This window comes from Coenobita brevimanus, chromosome 51 (assembly GCF_032717465.1).
Source record: "Coenobita brevimanus isolate Jiangsu-jjx chromosome 51, ASM3271746v2, whole genome shotgun sequence".
Lineage (NCBI taxonomy): Eukaryota > Metazoa > Arthropoda > Malacostraca > Decapoda > Coenobitidae > Coenobita > Coenobita brevimanus.
The window spans coordinates 20,069,540-20,097,374 of NC_137004.1; the positions used below are offsets into that span (position 1 = coordinate 20,069,540).

At 41.4% G+C, this 27,835-nt stretch overlaps 1 protein-coding gene across 1 annotated transcript in view; it reads right to left on the reverse strand.

Annotated features, from left to right (window-relative positions):
* Window positions 1-27,835, reverse strand: part of Eph (Eph receptor tyrosine kinase) — a 287,254-nt gene that overhangs the window by 135,513 nt on the left and 123,906 nt on the right. The window contains exon 12 of the mRNA XM_080272697.1: window positions 26,251-26,304. Within this exon, the coding sequence (XP_080128823.1) occupies window positions 26,251-26,304 (54 nt within the window). The remainder of the gene's footprint in view (window positions 1-26,250; window positions 26,305-27,835) is intronic.

Genomic DNA, 27,835 nt, shown 5'->3' on the forward strand with positions numbered 1-27,835 from the left:
AGTGGCGGGAGGGGCACGCCAAATCCCTGGAGCTGGTTTTGATGAGACTACTGGTGAGGATATATGAGAAATGATACAGCCTGCTGCAGTTACAGCCAACGAAATAATTGAAGAAGATGATGTGGAACAAGAAGAGGACAGCCCAGGAGAGGATGAGGATGGTGTAAATGTGAGGTGTGAGGAATTATCCATGGCCGACATCAAGAAGATGATGGACTTGGGTTGCCAGTTACGCCACCTCCTTGAACAAAATGTACCAATCAACAGCGAAACACGGTGCTCCTTTATTAATAAGGCACCGGCAGGTTGCGAGGAGCAGTATCACACCCACATCAAGTCCTTCTACCAATGCCAGATCACCGAATTCTTATGATATCACAATGAGGCACAGCCAGCCCCACAACTAGAGGCTGAACCAAGACCAGCACCCTCCCACCAGCCCTCTGCCTTTGACAACCCCTCTGACTTTGAGTGTTTCTCTGGTGCTACAGCTGAAAAAATACTGGACAAGTTAGAGGCATGTTGGGGTGCTCAATAAGATTCCACCCAAGCCTCGGAGCCTACCCAACCACTTAAGCCCCTAATCGTCCCCCCAAAAGGTAAACAAAATGGTAAAAAAGTATATTGTTTTATTTACATATCATGATTCTTGCTTTAATATCTTTTTATATGTTAGTGTTTCTTTAAATGGTAGAAAAACTTGGTAAAAAATGGCAAAAATAGGTTAAATATGCGGTCAACTTAGGGGTCCTGGCACCAATACGAATTATGATCATAAGTTCCTCAGTTCGGCTATTGCGATTTTGACTGACACTCACTGATAGCAGTACCAATTAGGCATGATAGCCGATGGCTGTGTGTACTGCATGCCAAAATAATTCCAAATACAGTATCATCAAACTATGCAAAAATTATGCCAAGTTTGACATTATGTAAAATTTTATGCTAAACCAGTGATTTGCTGGAGAAATATGTTAAATTCAGCACAATTATGTTAAATCTGGTCACGCTGGCCATGTCTTGACCGGCCAGCCAACTCATTTTGACCATTAGGTAGGGAGGCAGAATGGCAGATAGCCATTTTTGCTCAGCTGTTGGGTTAGTTTCTATTACCAACACACGGCTCGAGAGGCCGGCTGGGCGACTTTGACCGCTCAATGGTGAGGAGGTGGACAGCCATTTCTGCTCGGCTGGTGGGTTAGGGTCTATTACCAGCATGTGGCTCGATAGGCCAGCCAGTCGGCCAGGTGACTCTGACCAATCGGTGAGGAGGTGGACGGCCATTTTTGCTCAGCTGGTGGGTTACGATCTATTACCAGCGTGCAGCTTAAGAGGCTGGCCAGGTGACTTTGACCTTTCGGTGAGGAGGCAGATGGCCATTTTTGCTCAGTTGGTGGGTTAGAAGCCTATTACCAGTGTGCGGCCAGAAAGGCCGGATGGCTGCCCAACCGATTTTTTGTCTGTAGGCTGCCCAACTGGCCATGTCGGAAATTATATGTTCAGATATGGACAAAGAAATTCAGATACTGACATAACAGAGCCAAGGCCTAACGTTTGGATATGGAGCGTCTGGATAATCATGGGGTTCCTGTATATTTTTACATGTTTAGTGTTTTATGTTTGTGTATTAGTAGTTTGCTCAAGAGTTTTAAGTATGAAGTCAGCTTGAGATGTAACTGCCAGTTAAGAATGGCAGGTGGGGGGGGTAGGGGTATGGGGGAGAGTTGGAAGCTGGAGTAAAGGCAGGTGGAGCTTCATTTGTCCATCTCCCTCCTTTCTTCCCTGAGCAGGAATTAGTGCTTGTGAGTGTGTTGTATCAATACTGTATTGTATTTCAAGCATGATTTTAATCTTTTACTCTTGGGTAAAATTGTAGCAAAGTTTTTTGGACTGAGGATCGAGAAGGATAGTACAGAAGAGTCGTGATTTAAGACCAAACGAAACAACGATCGTACAATAACATGGGCATTTAATTTCTCCCATAATTACTTAACAGCACGGTAATACCACTTAACTGCACGAGAGAAACTGTGAGAAATGGGTGCGTCTAGATATTGGATTTCCAGATACAACTTGTGTGTCATGCTTTTGTCGGTCACTGATTGGCTAAGTTTGGCTTCCTTGACCCGACCCGACCCACATGACCCCCATACCACCAGCCACAGCCCGCTGCCTACCTCAGTGTTGTGTGAACGGTCCCTGTGATGAGAAGTTTGTTTGCTTATTTCTTGCTCCTCGATTCCTCTCAGAACTCTGAGCACGTGGTTTCAAACTAACTGAGGAGTAGACTGTAGCACCAGTTGAGCAGGGCAGTACTCCGAAAGTGGATGGAAAGCTGATGACAGGAAGAGCTGGAGCTCCTGTTTCATCAACCCTTGGAACTAGGTCCCAACCATCCCTCTTTGCTGAACTTTTTCAGTGTCTCAGTAACACAGAGAGTAGGCCAGCATGCTCTCCAAGGCACGTTTCTCTAACTATCAACACCAAACTACATGCACAGTACACACTACACTTCCATTTCCAAAAAAAAAAAAAAAAAAAATCATGGCAGCATAACACGTGGCTTCGAAGTCCCCAGGGAGGGGGGGACCATAAATGTCCCCACTTTCCGCCCCTCTCCCGGTGACGACTCAAGCTACCTGGAACCACTGTCTGATTCTTTTTTTCTTCATTTCTGCAACATTCGCGGCCATTCCTCTAACTTCGCTCTGTTGAGCACCACCTCTCCTTCTCTAAACCTCACCTCCTTTTTCTAAATGAGACTCAGCTGTCTGAGGCAACTGACAGCAAACCCTTTTCTGTATCTTCCTACTTTCTCTATACTCATTTCAAAGCCAAAGGTGGCTGTTGTGTATATATACACAACGACTTATCTTGCTCTCGTGTTCCTGAACACGATTTCTCTGAATTCTCTACACTCTGGCTTCGGCTTTCCTGTCATTCTCTGACTAAATATATCTGTGCTGTTTATTTATCTCCTAATTCTACTGACTATCAAAATTCTTTGACTATCCTACTTCTATGATGGAGCACATTTTATCCATTTCTCCCTTCTCTGAAATCTCCATTCTAGGAGATTTCAATGTTCACCACCACCTCTGGCTCTCCTCTCCTTTCACTGATCCATCTGGTGAACAAGTCTACCCCTTTTCTATCCTTAATGACCTATACAGCTTGTACAGCACCCTACCCATATCCCAGACTACCTTGAAGAGAGCTTCAACATACTTAACCTCGGCCCTCAGGCAGTAGCCTACTTCTTTGATTTTCCATGGAATGATTATTGCTTCCATGGCTGGGAGGCATCTGAGTGTGCCTTGCGCATTAAGGAGGTTATTCTCTCGGGCATGGAAGCATACATTCCATTCTCATTTCCTTTGACTAATGCAAGAGAGCCTTGGTTTAATCACGCTTGTTCTAATGCTGTCCACAACAAGGAGAAGGCCTATAAAAGGTACCGGAGCCAACCCACCCCTGAATCACATCTTTTATACGTTTCTGCCCGGAATCGTGCTAGTCTGTTCTTCACTCTGCTAAAAATAATTTCATCCGAACTAAATGCTCTCAACTATCCAACTCGAATTCTTCCCGCTCCTTCTGGCACATTCATGAAAACCTTTCTAACAACTTTACCTAATCATCCTTCCCTCCTCTTTTCTACTCTGATGGCTCTGTAGCTATTTCTTCTACTGATAAAGCAGACCTCTTTGCTAAGACTATCTCCTCCAATTCCACCTTAGACGATTCCAGTGCTGTTCCTCCATCACTTCCCCCCTCTGACTTCCTCATGGCTGACATTAAAATTTCTTCAGCTGATGTATTTTCTGCCATCACAAGCCTCAGTACTAATAAGACATATGGGCCTGATGGAGTCCCACCTGTTGTTCTCAAGAACTTTGCTTACACCCTGCTCAGGCAAACTCGTTCGCCTTTGTCTATCAACTTGTGCCTTTCCTTCTTGCTGAAAGTTTGCTCTCATTCAGCCAGTCCCAAAGAAGGGTTACCATTCCCAACCCTCTAACTATCATCCAATTGCTTTAACATCCTGTGTCTCAAAAGTTTTCGAGTCAATTCTTAATAGAAAAATTTTAAAGCATCTTTCCTATCACCTTCTTTCTGATCATCAGTATGGGTTCCATCAGGGACGCTCCACTGGCGATCTTCTCACCTACCTTTCAGACTCCTGGTCATCCTCCTTTCGGGACTTTGGCGCAAGCTTTGCCATTGCACTTGACATCTCTAAGGCTTTCAATTGAGTCTGGCATAAATCTTTAATTTCCAAATTGTCTTCTTACGGTTTCTTTCTGTCTATCTGTCCCTTCATCTCTTGCTTTCTTTCTGGTCATTCTATAGCCGCTGTCGTAGATGGCCATCGTTCTTCTCCTACATCTATCAAGAGTGGTGTTCCTCAGGGCTCTGTCCTATCACCAACTCTTTTCTTTTTATTCATCAATGACCTTCTAAGCTGAACATCTAATCCTATCCACTCATACTCTGATGACTCCACCCTTCGCCTTTCCAGTCGGTTCCCGCAATGTCCATCTCAGCACTTACTTCAACAAACAAAGGATGAGGATATGGCACACCTAATGTCTGACTTGGCTCGTATCTCTGACTGGGGTAAAAATAATATGGTTGTTTTTAATGCATCAAAGACTCAGTTTTTACACCAATCAACCTGACAAAATCTTCCACAGGTATACCCACTAACATTTAATAATATTCAGCTTAATCCTGCATCATCCTTGAACATGCTTGGGGTTTCATTTACTGGGGATTTATCTTGGAAAGATCAAATTACATCTCTTGTAAAATCTGCTTCCAATAGATCAGGTGTGTTTAGCCAACTCCGTTCCTTCTTTACCCCTGCACAATTGTTGACTCTATATAAGGGTTTTATCCGCCCCTGTGTGGAGTTCAACTCTCCTGTGTGGGGAGGCTCCCCACATACAGCTCTTCTCAACTGGTTGGAGTCAAAGGCTTTTCGTCTCATTAACTCTCCTCCTCTTACTGACTCCCTTCAACCTCTGTCTCTTCGCCGCACTGTTGCATCTTTATCTCTTTTCTATCACTACTTCAATGTTCACCGCTCCTCTGAACTGTCTGAATGCATTCCTCCACCTCCATGACAGGCGCGTAGCACCCGTCTAGCAGCAAACTCTCATCCCTTTTCTGTCCAACTCTCTAATGCAAGAGTTAACCGTTACTCCCAGTCCTTCATTTATGCAACAGGTCAACTCTGGAACTGTCTCTCTCTGTCTATATTTCCTTCTTCCTATGATCTCCAGTCTTTCAAACGCAGTGTGTCCAGGCATCTTGAAGTGATCGGATCTTGAATTTGGCTCTCTCTTGTATTTTCTTTTTCTCTAGGAAGGAACAATAATAGCAGGCCCATGGCCTTTGGTTCCTGCTTCCTCGCATTAAAAAAAAAAAAAAAAAAACTACAGTATTGTTATGCCGAAGCACCCTGAAAATGCCATGAACACAAGAAAAGCATTTATTCTAAATGAAAATGTAAAACTGTTGGAGAAAGTACGCGTTGTATTGGAGCTTAAATGCAAACGATCAGACAGATAAAATGAGTCGTGTGTTTATGATGTGGATAGTTTTCTTTGTTGGAAAAAAAAAAAGTTAATGATGAGGGAGCAGTAAAATTCATGTGCAATGAGTGTTAAATCATCATCATCATCATCATCATCATCATCCGGACCTCCTTTCCCACCCAAGGGCAGGGTGAGGAGTAGCAATGTCCAGACAGCCCAAAATTGCCCAATCCAATGGGCCATGCTTCCATTCACTCATCATTCAAGCCCTGGAGTCCTGGCTCTATTGGATACGCCAAAAACATTCACCACGTTCTGTAGCTTCACATATCGTATCCGACAGAGTCAATCCAGATGCTGCCATGTTAAAATGGGTGCCAAAAATCCCTGATCATGCACATCTCCTCACAAAATTCATCCAGCCAGCTCGATCTCCTGTCAGTTCCCTAGCCTCGCCGACTTCCAAACCTCTCTTCCTCACACATTCATCCACCATATCTCTCCACCTTCTCCTTGGTCTACCTCGCCTCCTCCCTCCTTTGAATTCGCTCAGATATATCTTCTTCACCACTCTATTGTTATCCATTCTCTCCACATGACCATACCATCTCAGTACACTCTCTTCAATTCTGGTGTCCATCGACTTCCTCACTCCGCATCTTTCACATTATTTCGTATCCTATCCACCCTCTGTACTCCACATACATTCCTCAGCAGTCCAATCTCCACTGCTCTTACTCTTGACTTTTCATATTCATGCCACACCATAGTCTCACATCCATATGTTAAAGTTGGCACTAACACTCCTTCATGTAAGCCTTGTGCAGCAGCAACACTCAAGCCTCTGTTTCTTAACAAGGCCTTCATCGCACCAGTTACTTTTCTTCCTTGTGTCACGCTACTTTCAACTTCTTTTGCACATTTTCATCTCTTTTCTATCACTGTACCCAAGTATTTGAACTCTCTCACCAATTCCAGTCTCTCTCCATTCACTGTTACATTGCACTGGGAGTCACCTTCTCTCTCAATAACCATCACTTTACTCTTTTCTACATTTACTCTCAAGGAACGATGCTTACAGACATCAGCAAAACTCTGCACTAGCCTACCAAGTTCTTGTCCAGTACTTGCAAGCAGTACTGCATCATCAGCATACAATAAATTTGAGATATTCCATCCATCCCTTGTACAAAGGAGAAGGGGAAAAAGAAGTGTGTGGTAATCATAGGGGCATTTGTCTTCTTAGTATAATAGGAAAAGTGTATGGTAGGATACTTATAGACAGAGTTAGAGAAAGAACAGAGAAATTAGTTGGAGAAGAACAGGGAGGCTTTAGGAAGGGAAGAGGTTGTGTAGATCAGATATTCATTCTTAGATCTTTAGTGGAAAAGTTTCTAGAGAAGGGAAAGAAGTTGTATGCGGCTTTCATGGATTTGGAGAAAGCATATGACAGGGTGGATAGACAAGGATTGTGGAAAGTGTTAAGAATATATGGAGTAGATGGGAAGTTGTTGAATGCTGTGAAGAGTATGTACGATGGTGCGAAGGCTGCAGTGCGTGTGGATGGTGAACTAAGTGAATTTTTCTCTTTGAAAGTTGGGTTGAAACAGGGATGTGTCATGTCTCCATGGTTGTTCACTCTGTACATGGATGGGGTAATAAAAGAGGTGCAAGGTAGGGTAGTGGATGTTGGAGTGGCCCTGGTGAGAGAGGATAGTGTTTGGAAACTCCCTGTACTGTTGTTTGCAGATGATACTGTGTTGTTGAGTGAAGACGAAGGGGAGCTGCAAGGCTTGGTGGATGAGTTTGAGAGAGTGTGTAAGAAACGGAATCTAAAGGTGAATGTAGGGAAGAGTAAAGTGATGGTCTTTGAGAGAGGTGAAGTCAGTGAATGTACAGCGAGGTTGGATGGTGAGGAATTGGAAAATGTGAGTACGTTTAAGTACTTGGGTAGTGTGATGAGTAAGGATGGAGGTTTGGAGGGTGAAGTGCTTGAAAGGGTACAGCAGGGAAGAAAGGTTGCTGGTTCTTTGAAAGCAGTGATAAGAAACAGGGAAGTGAGCATGGAAGTGAAAAAGTTACTACATGACAGTATTGTGATACCAACTCTAATGTACGGAAGTGAAGCTTGGACATTGTTGGAAGGACACAAGTCAAGAGTGACAGCAGTGGAAATGAGTTATTTAAGAGGAGCCTGTGGAGTCACGTGGAGAGACAGGCTGACGAATGAGGATATAAAGGAGCGTTGTGGTGTGGATGTGGATGTGATAGGAAGCGTTATGAGGAACACACTGAGGTGGTTTGGCCATGTGGAGAGGATGGAGGGTGAAAGACTGACGAGGAGAGTGTATGTGAGTGAGATGGAGGGGGGAAGAGGGAGGGGGAGGCCAAGGATGAGATAGAGGGATGGGGTGGAGAGGTATATGAGAGAGGGGGGTGTGAGTTGGGAGCAGGGCAGTGAAATGGCGGGGGACAGGGCGACTTGGAGGCGATTTGTTTGTGGCCACCCCAAACGGGATTGAGGCGTCTGGCAATAGATAGATAGATAGACAGACCATTCATTACCAATGCCATCCCTCTCTCCATTACTCATGTTTTCACTTCTCTCATCACCCCATCCATATATACATTGAACAACCATGGGGACATCACACAACCTTGTCGCATGCCCACACTGACTGTGAACCATTCACTTAGATGCCCATTAACCCTGACACATGCTTCACTACCATCATAAAAACTCTTGACGGCACCTAACAGCTTACCTTCTACACCGTACATGCACAAAACTTTCCACAGACCTTGTCTGTCCACTTTGTCATATGCTTTTTCCAGATCCATGAATGCCATAAACACCCTATGGTCCTTCTCACAAGCCTTCTCTACTATCTGTCTCACTGCAAATATTTGGTCCACACATCCTCTGCCACTCCTAAAGCCACCCTGTTCATCACTCATTAGGACTTCTGATATCTCTCTTACTTTCTCTTTAATAATTCTTCCATATAGCTTCCTTACCACACTCAGTAAGCTTATGCCACGATAATTCTTGCACTCACTTCGTTCACCTTTATTTTTGTACAGGGGTACAATCACAGCCTTTTTCCACTCTGCAGGCACAGTTTCACTCATCTATGCCTTCTTACATATCTCCAACAAGCACTTCATTCCATTCTCTCCACTACATTTAAGCATCTCTGCATACACCTCATCAACCCCAGCTGCTTTCCCATTTTTCAGCCGCTTCACAACACTCTTCACCTAAGCGAGTGTCACGTCTCCTGGCATTGCATTCCTTCTCTGCACACCCTCAAAACCAATCATGCTTACAGTTGCTCTGCTCTCTCTATCCCCATTCATCAGGCTTTCAAAATATTCTTTCCATCTGGTCCTTACTTCATCTCCAAGGGTTAATAATCTACCCCACCTGCATCCTTCACACCATCCCATTTCTTACCGATTTCACTTCTACATTTCCGCACCTCTTTCCAGAATAACTTTCTATTTTCAGAGTATTTCACATTCATTTTTCTTCCTAGATCCTCATTTACCTCCTTCTTTTTCCCTCTTCACTAGTCTCTACGTGCTTCTTGCTCTCAACATAGTCAGTTCTTATTCGAACTGAACCCCTATCCTGTAACCACTTTAGCCACTTCTTCCTCTTTTCCTCCACCGCTCTCTTTACCTCCTCATCCCACCATGCCGTACCTTTCTTCTTTGTTGTTACTCTTGCCACACCACATACCACTTTAGCATTCCTAACTAAGCAATCCCTATATGCATTCCACAGTCTGTCTAGATCCATCTCATTCCAATTCAGTAATCCTGACTCGTCCTCTAATTTGGTCCTGTATTCACCTGCCATTTCTTTGATCCTCAGCTTCTCAACTTTCAGTCTTTCTCCCCAACTGCTTCTCTCTCTCCTGATCCACCTCACTCCTTTCAGCTTGATCTTGCATACCACAATCATATGATCTGACAGACTTCCACATCGTCCTCTCACAGCCCTCGTATCAGCAACCATTCCCATCATCGACCTCTCTACGAGCACGTAATCAATCAGGCTTCTTTCAACACGATCCCCGTTCCCTCTATACCATGTATATTTGTGTGCATCTCTGTGTTTGAAAAACAAGTTACAAAAGCACAACCTCCTCTCCTGACACATATCCTTTAGTCTCTTCCCATTATCATTTTCTCCTGGTACTCCATAGCAACCCATTATGTCATCCTCAGGACCAGTGCCTACTCTTCCATTCATATCCCCCATCACAGTCACTTTATAGCTCCTGGGCATTTCTCCCACTACTTCACCCAGCTCATCCCAAAACCTGTCTTTCTCACTCCTGTCCTCACATGGTGCATATGCTAAAATCACCGCCACTTTCACCTTCTCAAACTTGAACCTGACATACATACATCTCGAGCTAACACATTTGTAGTCTTTCATTCCACTCTGCCACATCTCATTCATCAACAAAGCAACTCCATCCTTGCATCTTCCTCGCCCATTCATTCCCGATCTTACACATTTCATGCCCTCCCACTCCTCCACTTCGCACCCTTTCATCTTCGTTTCACACAATGCCATCACAGCATATCTTGTACTCTTGAACACATTCAACACTTCCACCCTCTTGCTCTCCTCATTCACACCTCTCACATTTCACATGGCCACGCGAGTATTTGGTTGGGGCCCTGGGCAGGTATTGGGCCCTCTGAGGATCTCTGAAACAACTGCAATAATTAAGTGATTTTGGATAGGGGAATCTGGGGGACACTTAACCCTGCCAGAAACCCCGGTTATATGGTTACCACCCAGAGTAGTAAATGGTTTCCTGGGTACAGGAAACCATTTGGCTTGTCACTCAGTGTAGAGATCACATGGCACCTCTACACTGAGTGAGTGGATGATGGGCGCCCCCACCAACAAAACAAAAAAAAAAAAAAATAAAAAAAAAAAAAAAAAAGCTTTGTCTATCTATCTATTGCCAGACGCCTCAATCCCGTTTGGGGTGGCCACAAACAAATCGCCTCCAAGTCGCCCTGTCCCCCGCCATTTCACTGCCCTGCTCCCAACTCACACCCCCCTCTCTCATATACCTCTCCACCTCATCCCTCCATCTCATCCTCGGCCTCCCCCTCCCTCTTCCCCCCTCCACCTCACTCACATACACTCTCTTTGTCAGTCTTTCACCCTCCATCCTCTCCACATGGCCAAACCACCTCAGTGTGTTCCTCATAATGCTTCCTATCACATCCACATCCACACCACAACACTCCTTTATATCCTCATTCGTCAGCCTGTCTCTCCATGTGACTCCCCAGGCTCCTCTTAAATAACTCATTTCCACTGCTCTCACTCTTGACTCGAGCTTTGTGCTTGATCTTTATGAACTGATGGCCTTTGATCGAGAAAATTTGGCTCTTACGATACATGAAGACAATACATGTTGACATAAATAGTTAGGTAAGATGCGAGTTCAGTACTTGTGAATTATACTGTCATACAAATTATACTGCTTGGCTGACTTGTTTATTATTCATAATTACTCCATTCTTGAGTATCTGAGAAGTGAGATACACAATCACTCCATGCTGATGACTTCTTTACAGCATTTTTTTCCTTTATTATTGATGACTAATGGCTTTTAAAAAGTTTCACAATGCATTTTTGTAAAAATAAGCGCTGAAAGTGGTTCTTGATGAAATATGCGTGATGCTGGGCGGCCATTATTCACGTGCTGTTTAGGTCAAGTTATTGCTTGATTTGTAATGAGGACTTTCAAGAGGCTTAGTGCCAATCCTTGGTGATCAAAATTTTTATGAGAAGTATTAGGGGACAAAACTAATCGGTTAGGTTAGGTTATAATGCAGTAGCTATGCAATGATGTGTCCAGTTGGTAAGGTCGTATGTAAACACATTGTCTTGGGTGTCTTAAGGCAAACATATTTATAATATTCCATCTTTAAATATATTTTTAACGGAACATACGAGGCTCCTAGAACCTAACCCCTTATTTTACATATATATATATATATATATATATATATATATATATATATATATATATACAATATATATATATATAATATATATATATATATATATATACTGTATATATATATATATATATATATATATATATATATATATATATATATATATATATATATATATATATATATATATATATACTGTATATATATATATATATATATATATATATATATATATATATATACTGTATATATATATATATATATATATATATATATATATATATATATATATATATATATATATATATATATAAAAGTCACATTTTAGCATGAAATTGATTTTGCACAAGGTTCTGCATAACGTATCTCGTGTTGAATGAAGACTCTACTGTACAGGGGGCACCCAAGTTCTCATGGGACCCCATCCAAATTGTGAAGTTGTATTTTCATCCCTCCAAACACATCCTCTGTTCTTCAACCTCTAGAATAGATCAACAGATAATCACCAACGTCAAGCTGGAATTTTACCTTAGGGCCTGGGACCGACCTGAGGCAGCACTGGACAGTGACAAGGTAAGTTATATCTATCTACGGTATCTATTGCCAGACGCCTTAATCTCATAAGTGGCGGCCACAAACATCACTTCCATGTCGTCCTGTCCCCCACCATTCCACTGCCCTGCTCCCAGTTCACGCCCCTCTCTCTCAGTATACCTCTCCACTCCATCCCTCCACCTCATCCTTGGCCTCCTCCTCCCTCTGCCCACCTCCACCTCACTCACATACACTCTCCTTGTTAGTCTCTCACTCACCATCCTCTCCAAAAGGCCAAACCATCTCAGTGTGTTTCTCCTAACGCTTTCTATCACATCCACATCCACACCACAATGCTCCTTCACTTCCTCATTTGTCAGTCTGTCTCTCCATGAAACTCCACAAGCTCCTCTCAAATAACTCATTTCCACTGCTCTCACTCTTGACTTTTGTCCCTCTAACAAGGTCCAACCTTCACTTAAATACGTTAAAGCCAGTATCACAATACTGTCATGCAGTAACTTTTTCACTTCCATGCTCACTTCCTTGTTTATCACTTCTTTCAAAGAACCAGCAACCTTTCTTTCTTGCTGTACCCTTTGAAGCACTTCACCTCTAAACTTCCATCCATATTCATCACACTACCCACGTACTGAAATGAACTCACAATTTCCATTTCCTCCTCATCCAACCTCAGTGTATATTCAGTGGATTCATTTCTCTTGAAAACCATAACTTTACTCTTCCCTACATTCATCTTTAGATTCCGTTTCTTATACACTCTCCCAAACTCATTCACCAAGACTTGTGGCTCCCCTTCATCTTCAATTACCAACACAGTATCATCTGCAAACAATACAGCTACTGCTAATTGATTTAGAACCTTCCCCCACAAGGTATTAAAAAACAAAGAAATCATAGTATATCACAATGTTTGTTCATGAAATGCCATTCATTAATATGAAATCATGTTTCCCTTGTATTTCAGGACCAGTTGGATGCATTTTGGCATGGAATCACTTTGATCTCTAAAGTAATCTAAGGATATTTCTTTGCACCAAGGTTGTCCAGATTGGGTGTCTTCTTCTCTGCCATGATTTTCTTCATCTTTGCTAGGCAGTTTTCTATCGAATTTAGATCCGGACTGTTGCCAGGCAGTTTTCTATCGAATTTAGATCCGGACTGTTGCCAGGCCAGTCGAGGACCTCAATCCGATTATCCTGAAGCCATTTTGTCACCTTTCTTGACTTGTTACATGGACCAGAATCGTGCATGGAAAAGTCGCTCCCATGAATAGCAAAAAAAGTTAAATAAATGATCTTTCAGAACTTGAATGTACCAGTCACCATTCATCATCAAGTTCTTACGAAGAAAGTTGAGGCCTCCCCTTCCCATATCACCTGAGAAACCCTCCCATACCATTACTGATTGTGGGTGCTTAACAGTCGGCACCGTGTAAGCAGGGTCATATTGACAATGGGAGGCAGGGCGACAAACCTTGGAAGAATGCACGAGGAACACTTGAAATGTGCTTTCATCGGAAAACATAACTTTTCTCCACTCATCTGATGTCCAGTGTGCATACTTCTCGGCAAACTGAATGCACTGCTTCTTCATGTGGTCAGTGAGAAGCTGTATCTTGGCTGCGGTGCAGCTTGGCAAACCCAGCTCCTTCTGCAAGCAGTGTTGGATAGTTCAAAATGAGACTTCTTGTAACAGCTGGGGATGCATTCTCTTCAATTCTGCTGCTGTCAGTCGAGGATTCTTGATTACTTCCCTCTTTAGAAGTGTATCTGTGCCTCTGGAAGTTGTCCTCTTCTTTCCACGCCATGCTTGTGCTCTGGTATAACATCAGGTGGCAGGCCATGAACTGCAGCAAGACTCTTCATGACGGTCGACTTTGCATGTCCAGTACGATCACAAATCATGTTGGTATCCTGCCTCCATGCAATGATAAGGACCCTCTCATCCCTTGAGCAGTACTTTCCAGGCATGACAACTCAACTCTAGGATAGTAACAAGGCAAACAGTAATGCATACGAAAAAAGAGGGAGGTGCAAGCTCAGAGCGACAGAAACATATACAGTCACTACTTGTTACACTGTGAAATTTCATATTTCGATGGACATATATACCTAAAAATCACTGCGAAATTCAAATAATCGAAATTTAAACTGAACTTCTTATGGGAAAAATTAGTTTGGGTCCAGGGCCTTCAAACCTAACTACCTAAAATCATGATTTTTTGCTCACACCCCCTGTAAACTTTATGAACTATAACTGTGGTTAAGTAACTGTAGTTCTGCATTGAATTGCCATACTGTCAGCAAGTGTATACTTGGTGTATTTCTGCCTTTTCCTGTATTGCCATTTCTCCTTTGGCTGAGAAGATTTAGAGATGCCAGGCTGCTCTCATACATTACCACTGCTACCCAAAGAACCACTCTTGCTTGCCATTTTGAAACAGGTATGTGACGAAAATACAAAGAAAATACATACAACTAAATTGCAGTGAAATGTATGTCCACATATGGTTAGGCTCATACTTTTTCTTATAATTTTCCTTCACTTCTAACATTTTGGTTCACATCAAAAATATTATCTTTGCTTGTTTTGGTTGGAGTCTGGCCCTGAAAGAACATGTTACATATGATATTAGGTTAGGTTCATACTTTTTCTTATAATTTTCCTTCACTTCTAGCATTTTGGTTCGCATCAAACATATTATCTTTGCTTGTTTTGGTTGGAGTTTGGCCCTGGGAGCATCAAAATTTGCAAATTTGCATCGAAAAGTAAGGTAGGCAGACCACTCCAAAATGCATCGAAATTTGATTTATCGAATTCTAAACTGTCCAACTTTGAGATTTTACTGTACGTTGATTCGGTATACAATAATTCGCTACAACGATAACAGAAAAGTTCCACTCCAAAATCTGATTAGGATGAATTTCCCGCTATAACACTATTGCCCTTAGAAAATTTCGTACAAAGCGCCAGGCACAAGCAAGGCGACAGTTGCTTGTCTCAGGCAAGATGGCGGCCCCAGCATGCAGAGCATTGTTTTGGTTCAATTGCAGTCCCGCCACCCTTTCAAAGCCCTGTCTTTTCCACTCGTTCACTGTGCCCCCCTGCTATCGTCACCTCTCAGCCAAGCATCGTGCTACAGTAGGCCTATACATCGTGTAGCACCATGCCAACATTACGCAAGTGTGATTGTTGTGCTGCTGCAGCAATTTACTGTTCGTGAGTAATGCTGCCTGTATTGGTGTGATAGTGTTTGTTTTGGTCTTGGAGACAACTTGGACCAACACAGGAAGTGATTAAGGTGGGTTGTCATTTTTGTTTCAGACTTGGGTAGGCGACTTTGGGAAGTTGAGTTGACGTAACCCCCCTTTTATAATGTGTTTCAATCTCCTGATTTACGATAAAACTGTTACACACTAAGGTATGACCTGATGTAACCCCATCGTATAACGAGTAGTGACTGTAGGCCCACTCTTGCATCTAGGCAAGCACTGACGTGTTGAGTGTTTCACCACCTCCCGCCAACACCAGAGGAGTTGCCAGTTACTGTACTTCTTGCCTCCAAAATTCACTTGGTAGAGGTGGAAACACAAAGCAAAGACAGACAACTCTCCCATAGCAATTCTGTGTGTAGGTCCTAAGTTAATTTGCGGTGGGTGTATATACAGTAATCCCCGTAATAACCCGACAACCAATTTCCGGACACCCCAATTTCCGGACATTTTGGGCCTAGGCCTTAGGAACCCCCAAATGGCCAAAAACGAAAAAAAAAAAAAAATTCTCACCTGTAATTTGAAATTAGCACGCAGTGCCAAAAGGCTGTGTTTACACATGGCAGCCAGCCCCCTGCTGTTCCTCCCTCCTTCCCAGTTACCGCCTAACTACCATCGTGAGTAGATGCTCATCGCAATGGATGCCGCATATGCTCGTTTTTGTGAATAAACAGTGAATAAACTGTAAGAACTCGCCACTAGACCACATGGGAACTTACAGTGTTGTGCAGTGTTAAGAAATCAGAATTAAGAGTGCAAAGGATTAAATGTGGAGTGCAAACTGGCGGCTGAAACTGGCAGTTGAAACTGGCGTGGTGCAATAAAGAACAGAATATGCAGTGTTAAACAATTATAACTCACAGTGCAAAGAATTAAGTGCAGTACAACACTGGATTACTGTATGTACTTCAAGAGCATTTTCACCACTGCCAGAGCCTTAGAGGAGGTGATCACTGACATGCTATAAGTATCCTGTACACTGCTAAATTTTCCATACTCACTTCTCATTCCGCATTCTCTGGTTTCTTTACATTTATTTCATGCCTTATGTCCATTATTGAATAAGGTCTTAAATAGGTGCTATGCATGTCCGGTAGGTAGTTATTTAGGTAGCTTTCAAAGTTAGGCTGGGTTAGGGTTCATAAGTACCAGTCCAGGAGGCAGGGGCCCAATATCCGGATGGGCTCAATTTCCAGACATGCCTTTGTCTGTATTACATTGGATATTGGGAAGATTACTATATATATATATATATATATATATATATATATATATATATATATCTATATCTATATATATATATATATATACACACACACACACACAGGTATACCTCTATATACGATACCTCTAGATGCGATACCCTGGGTTAACGATGGGGGTAGAAATACCACCACACCCAGCCAAACGACAGCCAAACCAGTTTAATGATGGGTTTTTATTTTTTTTTAACCAATTTAAATGACATTTTAGACTATAATTGTATGTTTGTTTGTTTGATATATAAACTGTTTTTAAACTTAGATTAAAGTGTTTTAGCCATAGGTGGGGTGAACATTATTATTCTGGGGTACAGGTTACTAAGCCTGATTTTTTCCAGGCTTTTATTTCATGATTTTCGGATATTATTTGTCAGTTTTACTGAGTTATTCACAGGTGTTAGGCCATTTACATCGGCCTTAAACTTGTTTTTGGACTCATTTGGGTGGGTTTATGACTTGGCTGGGGGGGAAACCCAAGGCTCAAAAACGCATCCTGATACATGTTAAATCTAACCCGAGATATGATACCCTGCCTTGCAATGGGTTTTCACTTAACCAATTGCATCGTTAAACCAGGGTATACCTGTATATATATATATGCCAGTATATAATATATATATATATATATATATATATATATATATATATATATATATATAATGCATATACAGTCGGCGCATCTCGATGTGATCGCAGAGTAGCGCGTGACCAACTTGCGTGACTATTATTTTGCCACTGCATCCACCATGGAAAAGCCACTCGGGAAAAAATGACTACATGGCAACTCTCTTGAGTTCTCGCCCGTTGCTTTGTGTGATATAACAGTCAGTTTTATCACACGTGATTGAGTAGACGTTTGCCTTCTCATCCCTACCCACTTCTCCCTACCCCCTCAGGGGCTTTGTTCAACACCGACAAATTTGCACGTGCCTATTTCCCGTGATGTCAAAGGCTTACACAAGTAAGGATAATATAGTGAGAGTGATTGAGTGCTACAAATTGAGGCTAAGTACCAAGGAAATAAGTCAGCAAACTGGCGTAAACCAAGTTACAGTACGCCGCCTCGTATCTAAGTTTAAGGCTTCTGGAGAGCGTGAGATGCCCCGCCACAAACATGGGAGATGGCGTCCCAAGATTAGTAGTAGGACTTTGGCTCACATGAGGTGCCAGTTGGAGGAAAATCCACTCTTACAGCAAGACAGATAAAGGAACAGAAACCCATGCTTCTCCATGATGTCAGTATATGAACCATTCAGATAAATATCCAAACAAAACTGGGATATTGGAAGATGAGAGCTCGAAGCAAGCCTTTTATTTCGGAGGCACAGCGGAAAAAGGGGCAAGTTTTTGCACACAAGTACAGCTCCTGGACTGTAGATGAATGGAGACGAATCTTGTGGACTGATGAATCCTCAATTAGAGTCGGTGACACAAAAAGCAAGAGGGTGTGACACCAGAAAGGGTCGGACCCTTGCGACCCGAAGTACACCACAAAGTCCACCAAGCATCCTCCTTCCCTCATGGTGTGGGGTGCATTCTCGTACGGGGGAGTGGCTGATCTGCATGTCTTCCCCAAAGGCCAGTCAGTCACCAAGGACGTCTACCTGAGCCTTTTAGACAACTGTCTGGCCGGCTGTTTTGCATCGACCAGTGCTGAGGTGCTGCAGCAGGACGGTGCCCCATGCCACACCGCGCATGCTGTCAAGGAATGGCTTTCTGCAAGCGAGGTGGAGTATATACCTGACTGGCCAGCAAACAGTCCTGACATATCACCCATAGAAAACCTGTGGGTCATCGTTAAAGGCAAGGAACGAGGACACATCCACACTGGCCAAATTAGAGTCTGCACTTCGTCGTGCATGGAGCGGCATATCCAGGGAAACTTTGGAGAAACTCGTGGACTCTCTCCCCAGTCGCCTATTGGAAGTACAAAAACGTAAAGGATACCCCATAAGCAAATAAAAGGTTAGTTAATGAGTTCTGATAAAAATTTTCATCGCTTTCTGTAATGTAGTTTGGTTATAATTATCAGCAGAAGTCATGCTGTACCCGTTGTTTTTAGAGAAATCACGTCGAGATGCGCTGACTGTATATATATATATATATATATATATATATATATATATATACCGTATATATACATACGTATATACAGTAGAACCTCTTTGGTCCGGACCCCTTTGATCCGGATTTCTGTTAATTCGGACAAAATTTAAAAATAATAAGCTCCAAAAATATGCTGAAAGTAATTCTAAAGTCATTTTCAGTATCGGCGCGGAAAGCGATCGTCAGTCATTTAGTCTCGGATCACGCTAGGTCGTAACATGGGCGCCTGTTTAAACACACGCTAGCATTCGTTCCATTAACTAGTTCACCAACCATTTCTATTTTTACGCTGTATTTCAAAAGTTAATCCTCCTTACTAAGCCCCTTAACGCAAGTGTAGCTTCTGCAATGAATAAAGGTGTTAAAAGGAGGAATTTGCTTACACAAAAATGGGTCAGAATATTCTGCAGTGTTTAGTGATTACTGTAGGTTATTTTTTGTACTTAAATGTGCTTTACTTGTACATCAAACATTAGCTTCTTGCCCATATGGGAGTTATCAATATGCCAAAGATGACAATGTATTTTTTGCCTACATAAGTTTTATTTTCATTCCAAATATTAGTTAATTAATTAATTTATTTTTTTGCCTACAAGGGCCTTAGTCACTTACTACAATTTAAAATGTAGGCTAGTTTCTTGTCATGGCCTTACCTGTAAATTATGCAGTACAAAACTATCGTACATGATTAGTTTTGTTATTTTAGTATCCTTTCATCTTTTGCAGTTACGTAGGGTTGACATATGCAACATATGTTAATAATTAACAAACATACCATATGTAGATAGTTTTTGGAATGAACTGGAGATTACCCTGATGGTCCGGACAATCTGCTAATTCGGACAACCCTTCCCCCCATATAGTCCGAATGAGAGAGGTTCTACTGTATATATACAGTACATATAAATATATATATATATATACAGTACCCTCGCATCCAGCACGGTAACATTGTCATGCATGGGTCACGTGTTGGACCAAAAACGTGTTGGACTAACAACAGAGCTTATAGAGAAAAATGAATTGTCAGCAACCCTCGGAAAAGTCACCCTAAATACCTACCATATACCTATACATATAATGGTACTATTGTAATTATAATAAATGGTACTGTGCTATGAATGATAACTAACCTTTTAAGATAGTGTTGGTGGGCTTGCTGGGAATGGAAGGTGGTATCCAAGGCTGTAGTTAGTCCTACTGGGTCCCCGGAGGATGGCTGCTGGCGTCACTAGCGGGTAATGGCTGTTGCTCCTCCTCAACCTCCCTCATAAATCCTTCGAAATCACACTCAGAATCACTATCTTCGTCCACAGCTATGGAAGGTCCTGCTTCTGCCTGTCCTAGCACTGTAATCCTCGGCAAAGTGCATGCTTCTCACACTGTTGCCAGAGCCCCGTCTCGTGACTGTGGAAAGTGATCGCTGTCGCTGACTCGGTAGAGAATAAGGAGAAGCAACTTTGTTTATAAACTGGTACGCACGCCGATGAGATGGGTTTCAAAACGATTGATATTTATTCTAAAATATTAATATGTATTCAGTGTCAGGCTAAATGTTCAATGCTGTAGTACGATACATTCTCTGTCGAGTCGCTTGGGTTTTGGTCACACTGTTTGGCCGTCGTATCCTCAGCAGGAATCCATCCAGATGAATTCCAAATGCCCGTGGTATCGTCGGCAAATTTACCACGTTAACGTTCCGATTTACCATCGTATCCTCGGCAAACCTGGTATGAAGTGCCGTGTGATAGCCTTCGGCTGCCAGGATCTTGTCTTAGTTTTTTATTATGATCACGTTGGCTTCATTCATGTCGTAGGCCTTGGCAATGTCAACTTTCCTCTCCCCTTTCTTCTTCCTCTCGATGCTTTCTAGCTTGGTGGCCTGAGGGAGGTGCCGACGCTTCTTGGGGTTCTCAGAAGGCTTCCTAGGCATTGTGAGCAGGGTAAAATGCAGTAACAAGGGCAGAAAATGCAGCAAGAAAAAAGCACTTTCCAATACAATTATGCGACTGAGTGACGCTGTGGCGGGAGAAATTTACACAAAACATCATGTGACACCAGAAGCGTTTTTAATTGGGCGGCATCACGATCACGTCACGATAGCGGGCGGGGAAGGCTACTTGATCAGAAGTTTTCATTGGCTATCATCATCATGGGAATGTCTAGTATGACCGTGTTGGACCGGGGGTGATCGTGCTAGAGTGAACTCTGCGGATTTCGCCCACTTCTCGGAGCTCTGTGCGTGTTATGCTAAAACACTCGTGTTGCAGTAATTAAATCGTATTAAATAATACTAATTAATTACTCTCCGTGCTGGACCCGAATTGTGCTGGACTAACGCATGTTGGACGCGAGGGTACCGTATAAATATATATATATATATATATATATATATATAGATATATATATATATAGATATATATATATATATTGTATATATATATATATATATATATATATATATATATATATATATATATATATATATATATATATATACATATTGTATATATATATATATATATATATATATATATATATATATATATATATATATATATATATATATATATATATATATATATATATATATATATATATATATATATATATATATATATATATATATATATATATACTATATATATATATATATATATATATATATATATATATATATATATATATATATATATACTGTAAAAATATTTATATATATACATGATGCACCCAGAACAAGTTTTGGGAACTAACCCCCAAGTGGGTAGGATATAACAGCAAGTCAAGTGTATGACAATGAGAGCATCACACTGAGTCTGGCCACAACCTGGGTCCAATACTGGCTTTAAGAATGAAAGCTACAATTAGCAGGCTTGAGAGGGTTAAATCATAAACCAGGGAAGGATGAACACAACCCCAGAAGCTGAAGAGAATGGAAAGAGATTGCTAAGCCACACAACAGGGACCACTACACAGCTCTTGGTAGCAACACACGTCAAGATATGGTATGCTCCCGAAATCAGAGCGAGTCAGTTGTAACGTATCCTACGAGATTTTGTCTTCCTCAGAAACAGTACAGCATCCCATCATGAGGTAATGGAGAGGACCATTTGTCGCACATCAAGGTGATTCATCATAAAACGTGTTGAGTAAACTTGGAACCTGAAGGTTGTCAGTAATGCATCTAGCTGACCGGAAGCAGCTGTCAGTAATCCATCTAGTTGACAACGAACTGTCTAAAACTCACTAAAATGACTCACTAAAATGACATTCTCTTCTCCATGATGAACAGTGTTCTGCTGGAAATCATTAAGAGCTCAGACTCACCTCTATACACCACAGAATCATGTCTTTAGAAAAGAAAGAGCTCCCCATAACACATAAAGAGACCAACTAAATGCACTTCTTGATAGAGGATCAGTACTAGAGAGGAGAATGACACATATTTAGCACACTGTTGCCTGCATCCGAATGAACAAAGCATTCAGTCGGAAAGCATACAACAGATGGATGTGTCTCTACATATCACTACATCACTCTTTGTGGAAAGATGTTATATGAAATAACTCAGGGTTCAAGGCCAGACACAGTGCAGCCTCGTTATGCAGTAGGGTTGCATCAAGTGAGGATTTTCTGCATAACAGATTATTGCATAAGGTCAATATAACATGGGTTCAGTGGGGTTGGGGAGGGTGACCTCCACTGCAAAGCCTAAAATGACCTAAAAAAAAAAAAACTAAGCCACCAGTCCTATACAGGTATGAGTCATCACCAAAGGTCCCCCAACATCCAGGATGGGGGACAGTTGGAGGACAAGAAAAACCACTCCACAAAAAAGATACGGTATCACTTTACTTAAGTACTTGTGCTGTTATATGGCAATAACTATGGTATTTCTGAGGCCTTTAATTCACAAAATAAAATGAAAGGCAATAATCAAAGCCAGTGTAAGCACTGGGTTAGCATCTTGGCTCAGTCAGCTGTGTAGAAGCCTAGAAAGGGATGATAATTATGTATGGTTGACAAGATTTCCAAGTCACAGGTTTCAGAATTTTGCACACAAAAAAAGTATCATTTCGCTTAATATTGCACACTGCACTAATTCTTATGCCCTTGTACAGTTATCGAGCAATAACATGTGTTTCAGTGGCCTTTCATGCAAGAGTAGAGGCCCAAAAAGGGGATGATGATTACATAAGGTTGACATGATTTCCAAGTCCCAAGTTTCAGTACTTCATACATAAACTATCACTTCATTTAATATTGCACAAACTATTCATTGAGCACTTGCACTGTTTTCTGGCAGTAACAATGATGTTTCAGTGGCCTTTCATGCACAAATTAGAATGAAAGGCAATGATCACAGCAAATGTAAACACTGGGCGACCATTTTGGCTTGCGTTCATCACCGCGTCTGCACGAGATTCTTGGAGGCAGCTCTCGAAATATTGTTGTAGTGAAATCAAACTTCATTTTTAATGCTGTACCAAGGGAGCATATAACTTTTTAATTATCATGTAGTGATGTATCATTCAATGGGATGTCATATAACAAGGCTGCACTGTACTGTAGAAGAGAGTGATAAGTATTCAGCCAGCTGTTGCCTTTGCTTAAATGGACACAGAGTCCCATCAGCAAGCACAAAATGAAGCAAATTAAGGTAGATGGTGTGATGTCTGTGGGGAAGGGATGGGTCAATGATGATGTCCCCTTTGCATGAGGTCATACCAAGGGGCAAGAAGATGCCAGTGACAGACTAGGGGAGCATACCAAAAGTCCCAGCAAATCAGAGGCAACATCCCCTCCCCAAAAGATTGCATTGAAGGGCAAGAAGATGCCAGTGACAGACTAGGGGAGCATACCAAAAGTCCCAGCAAATCAGAGGCAACATCTCCTCCCCAAAAGACTGCATCGAAGGGCAAGAAGACACCAGCAACAGACTATAGACACATATCTAAAAGACCCCAGCTCATCTGATCCTCAGGCTGGACAAAAAGGTCAGGATGATTTTGATTATGATCAAGACTGTATCGTTCATACAGTATCATTTATAAAGGTTCCAACATGCTTAAATACATCAGCCTTGGTCACTTATTAAAAAAGTAAAGGTTGGGATAAAGAACTTAAAATATTTAACTACTGTTGGGCAACTGGGGTTTCTTAAAAACTCAATTACAGTATTTCATTTTTCATTCATTCATCATCCAATTCTATGCTGACCCACGAGAAGCGTGGAAGCCCAGGGCTTGGCAAGTTGATCCTGACATTTAAGATGAGAGTGACCAGTCTCACTCATCCCTCAGTGGCATTACATGAGCAATAAACCCCAACCACCCCTTGGATATGAACCTTCACCTGTTCAATCCGATTGAAGTGCCGTAATTACCCACTAAACCACCAGGTGCCAAAATCTGGTTATGTGGTTACCACCCAGTGTAGTAAATGGTTTCCTGGTGTACAGGAAACCATTTGGCTTGTCACTCAGTGTAGAGTCACCTACAGGCAGAAGGAAGAGGAAAGAATGAAGGATAGAAAGACAGAAGAGGGAGTGTAAAGTCACCTGTAGGCAGAAGATGAGGAAAGAATGAAGGAAAGAAAGACAGAAGAATGAAAGCTGGAGGAGAGGAAGGGGCAGACACCCGAGAGAAGCACTACACTGAGTGAGTGGAGGATGAGTGCCCCCACCTACCACAGTAATTACAGTAACAGGAGAAAAAACTCATAACAGTTCCACCATAACACTGGTAAATGGAATTCTGATGTACATCGAACTTGCATTAATGCATTATATTCATATTATTACCATCAATATTGTTGTTGTTGATGTTGTTGTTGTTGTTTATCACGTGGGCTACAGAGATGAGAACTGGTATGTCAAATGCCATATTCTACTCAAAGGATGCTGCCATCAAGAATGGTATCCACTTAAAGAGAGTTGCATCCACCAACTTAAGTTCTCAAAAAGAGCCAATGCCTTAGCTACTCCAAAAACCAAGTGTGTGGTGTACAGTACTGTACAACTGTATCATCATCTACTGTATGTGGAATGAAAATACTGTTCTGTAATTCCAAAGCAACAACTTCAATCTGAAGTATCTAATGCACATTTTTTTTTTTCCTGTTTTCTTCTACCAATATTATGTGAATGCCTTCTGAGAGCTCACCACCTTCATCTAATCATCTCCCCATACAGTATTACCTACCTTTCCCAGTCACTTCAGAACTATACCATATGAATACTGTGCTGGAAAATAAATAATGTACAAATTGGCAACATACGATAGGATAACCCACTCATCACTGGATGGGCAATAAACACCATTGTATGCAAAAGAATTGAAATGATACAAGAAACTTTAAGTGTTGTGTTGTTTTGACCTGTCTGTTGTGGTTGGTTAGTGAGGCAAACAACTCATACAGATATGCAGCACAGCTTCTATAAAGCTCAACATTCAACATAGCTGAAACTAAGAACAGAGTAATTGAATTATAATATCAAGTCACTGAGACTGCCCTCATTGGCACTGATTCCATGGGACCTAAAAAAAAATAATAAAAGTTGCATGAAATAATGAAATATACACCAAATTAAATGTTAACCCACCATAAAAGGATAAGCAAAACTAAAGCAACAATACAGTTAAGAATGTTAATGAAGCAAAGCATAAAAAACAACTGAACTCATACAGGGTTTTATCTAGATGAAGGGGAAAAGGGTAGGAGGGGGATAGGCACGCAATGTGAGGATGATGCAGGGGTAAGGCTTTCCAGAGATATACAGTATGCTGTTATAGTCATCAGCTATTCGAAAATAATGAACAGAAAGATATGGCTGTCTGTAAAACTTACCAAATAAGCTTATGTCAACATCAAACCAACAATAAAATTTTTGGTGTATTACTACCATTATTGCTGTAAAAGTTACTATGGATAACTCATCTAGATCAGCGCTGAAACTTCGGATATATATATTAACTGTGCAGTGCTTGTATCTACTTTGTTTTAGTACTTGTATCCACAATTTTTACTTGCTATAATATAGTTCACATAAAGAATAATTCCACAGTGAATGTTACTTTTAGAGAAATAAACAACTGTGATTAAGAACAGTTTTCAAACAAATCTCCATTTTAGCCCAACAGCTGTTCTTTAAACCAGGAGACGGGTTGTAAAATCAGCAGTGTACAGTACATTTTGGATGAGCAGGGAGGGACAAGGTTGCCATATAGAATACTGTACTTTATTCCTCCTTATCCCAAGTCTCTCAAGCAGAGCCAAAGATTATAAAGAAAATTCCAAACTAAATTCAAGTGAACTTAATGTCATTCTGTGCTCCTCTGAATATGATATCTGGGAAGATCAAATGATATCATACTCAAAAAAACACAAAACACTTTCGATTATGCCAAGTCACTGAATTGTGCTCTGTATGGAATTTTTTTTAACAATCACAGGCTTGGATAATTTTGGTTAGTGTAGGGTAGTGGGGGCAACTAAGATACTTACTACTTCCGGTGGTGTGGGTTTGCACTATGGGTGGGTTTTCCAATACTCCGTGCACTGGGGGGGCGAGAGAAAAACACGGGAGTTAAACACAAACACAACAAAATCTGCCAAACGAGGGTGGAAGTGGGGGAGCGATGGAGGTATGAGGGGACCAAGCAGGCAACACAGGGACAACATGAGGATGAAAAGGAATAGGGATGGAGATGCTGGCAAGAGCGAGGTGCAAAGAGAAATAACAGGATCAAATGAAATGAAACAAAAGAAAAATTCTCAAACAAAAGGAAAGAAAATGGTAGGAAAGAACATAGGAAGAAGAAAAGGATACTAAAGAATAAGTGAAAGTGAGGAAAAGACACGCTAACTTACTGCAGTGAAAGGTAAAAGGTGGGTAAACATTATCTCATTTGCAGTTGGAAAAACTTGCATCAGGAAAGAGGACAGAATTTCACTGAAAAAATGCTGTTTATGGATACGGACACTTTAGGAATGACTAAAAGCAGTGAAAGGTGAAGGGACTAGTTTACATGGAGGGAGTCATTGTAAAGAAAATAAGTGAGGAAACAGTTATGGAGATCGGCAAATAAGGATGGAAGGAGGGAGGACAGGAAGGAGAAAGAATGAGGATTGAGGATGGTGATGGCTGACACTAATGAGGGACAAAAGTGAAAGTCTATACAGTACATACATGCGTCTTGAGAATACTGTATGTGGGTGATTCTGACTCATGTTTTTAATACATGGGTTAATTCTAAGACCACAAGATTACATATAAACTATTAAGGAAGGATTCAAGTTGCTTTCTACAGCAACTACAGTCTTTTAAAAATCAAGATACGTTACAAAATTACCTTGTCTGTACATGGCCAGTTCTGTGCTCTGGCTGGCTTCTTTACCAGTTCTTGAAAGTAGAGTAGCTATCTGGTCCTGAGGTTTATTCACAGTATTTACCAACATTAAAAATACAAACTGCAGCTGCTAAAAGTGGTCTATCCTCAAAACATTTTTCTGCAACAGTGATGCTGGTCAGGAGGTACAAGGGTAACAACTTAACCACTGGGCAGAAACTGTCACCAAGCAACAGCAACACAAGTTACAAAGAAGGTTATTCATCAAAACTAAGCCAACAGATTCAGTACAGGGATTGTAGGCAGGAAATGATGAGAGATCTACAGTACAGTACCTAACACCACAATCCCTTAAGGTTGCAAAAATTCACTATGACCTTCAAGATATGTATGGAATATGAATCGGTGTGCCTACTTTATGCACTGTTTGTGAAATAAATAAAGTATCGTATCATATCATTCATATTGTTTATAATGGCTCCAACATGCTTGATCACCTAATGGTTGCTCTCCACGCTGCATAAAATATGGTAGCCTCTCTATATAAATTAATAAATAAATAAATATATATATATATATATATATATATACACAGTAAGCTTGCCCTGAACGCGTTCTCGCCAACCGCGCTCGCTATTATAAGCGGTAAGTGCTGGGATACGTAGAAGACAATGAAAGATTAAGAACCATTACGAAAACTATATATTTAACCCATATAATCCCGCCGTTGGCATGGTGGC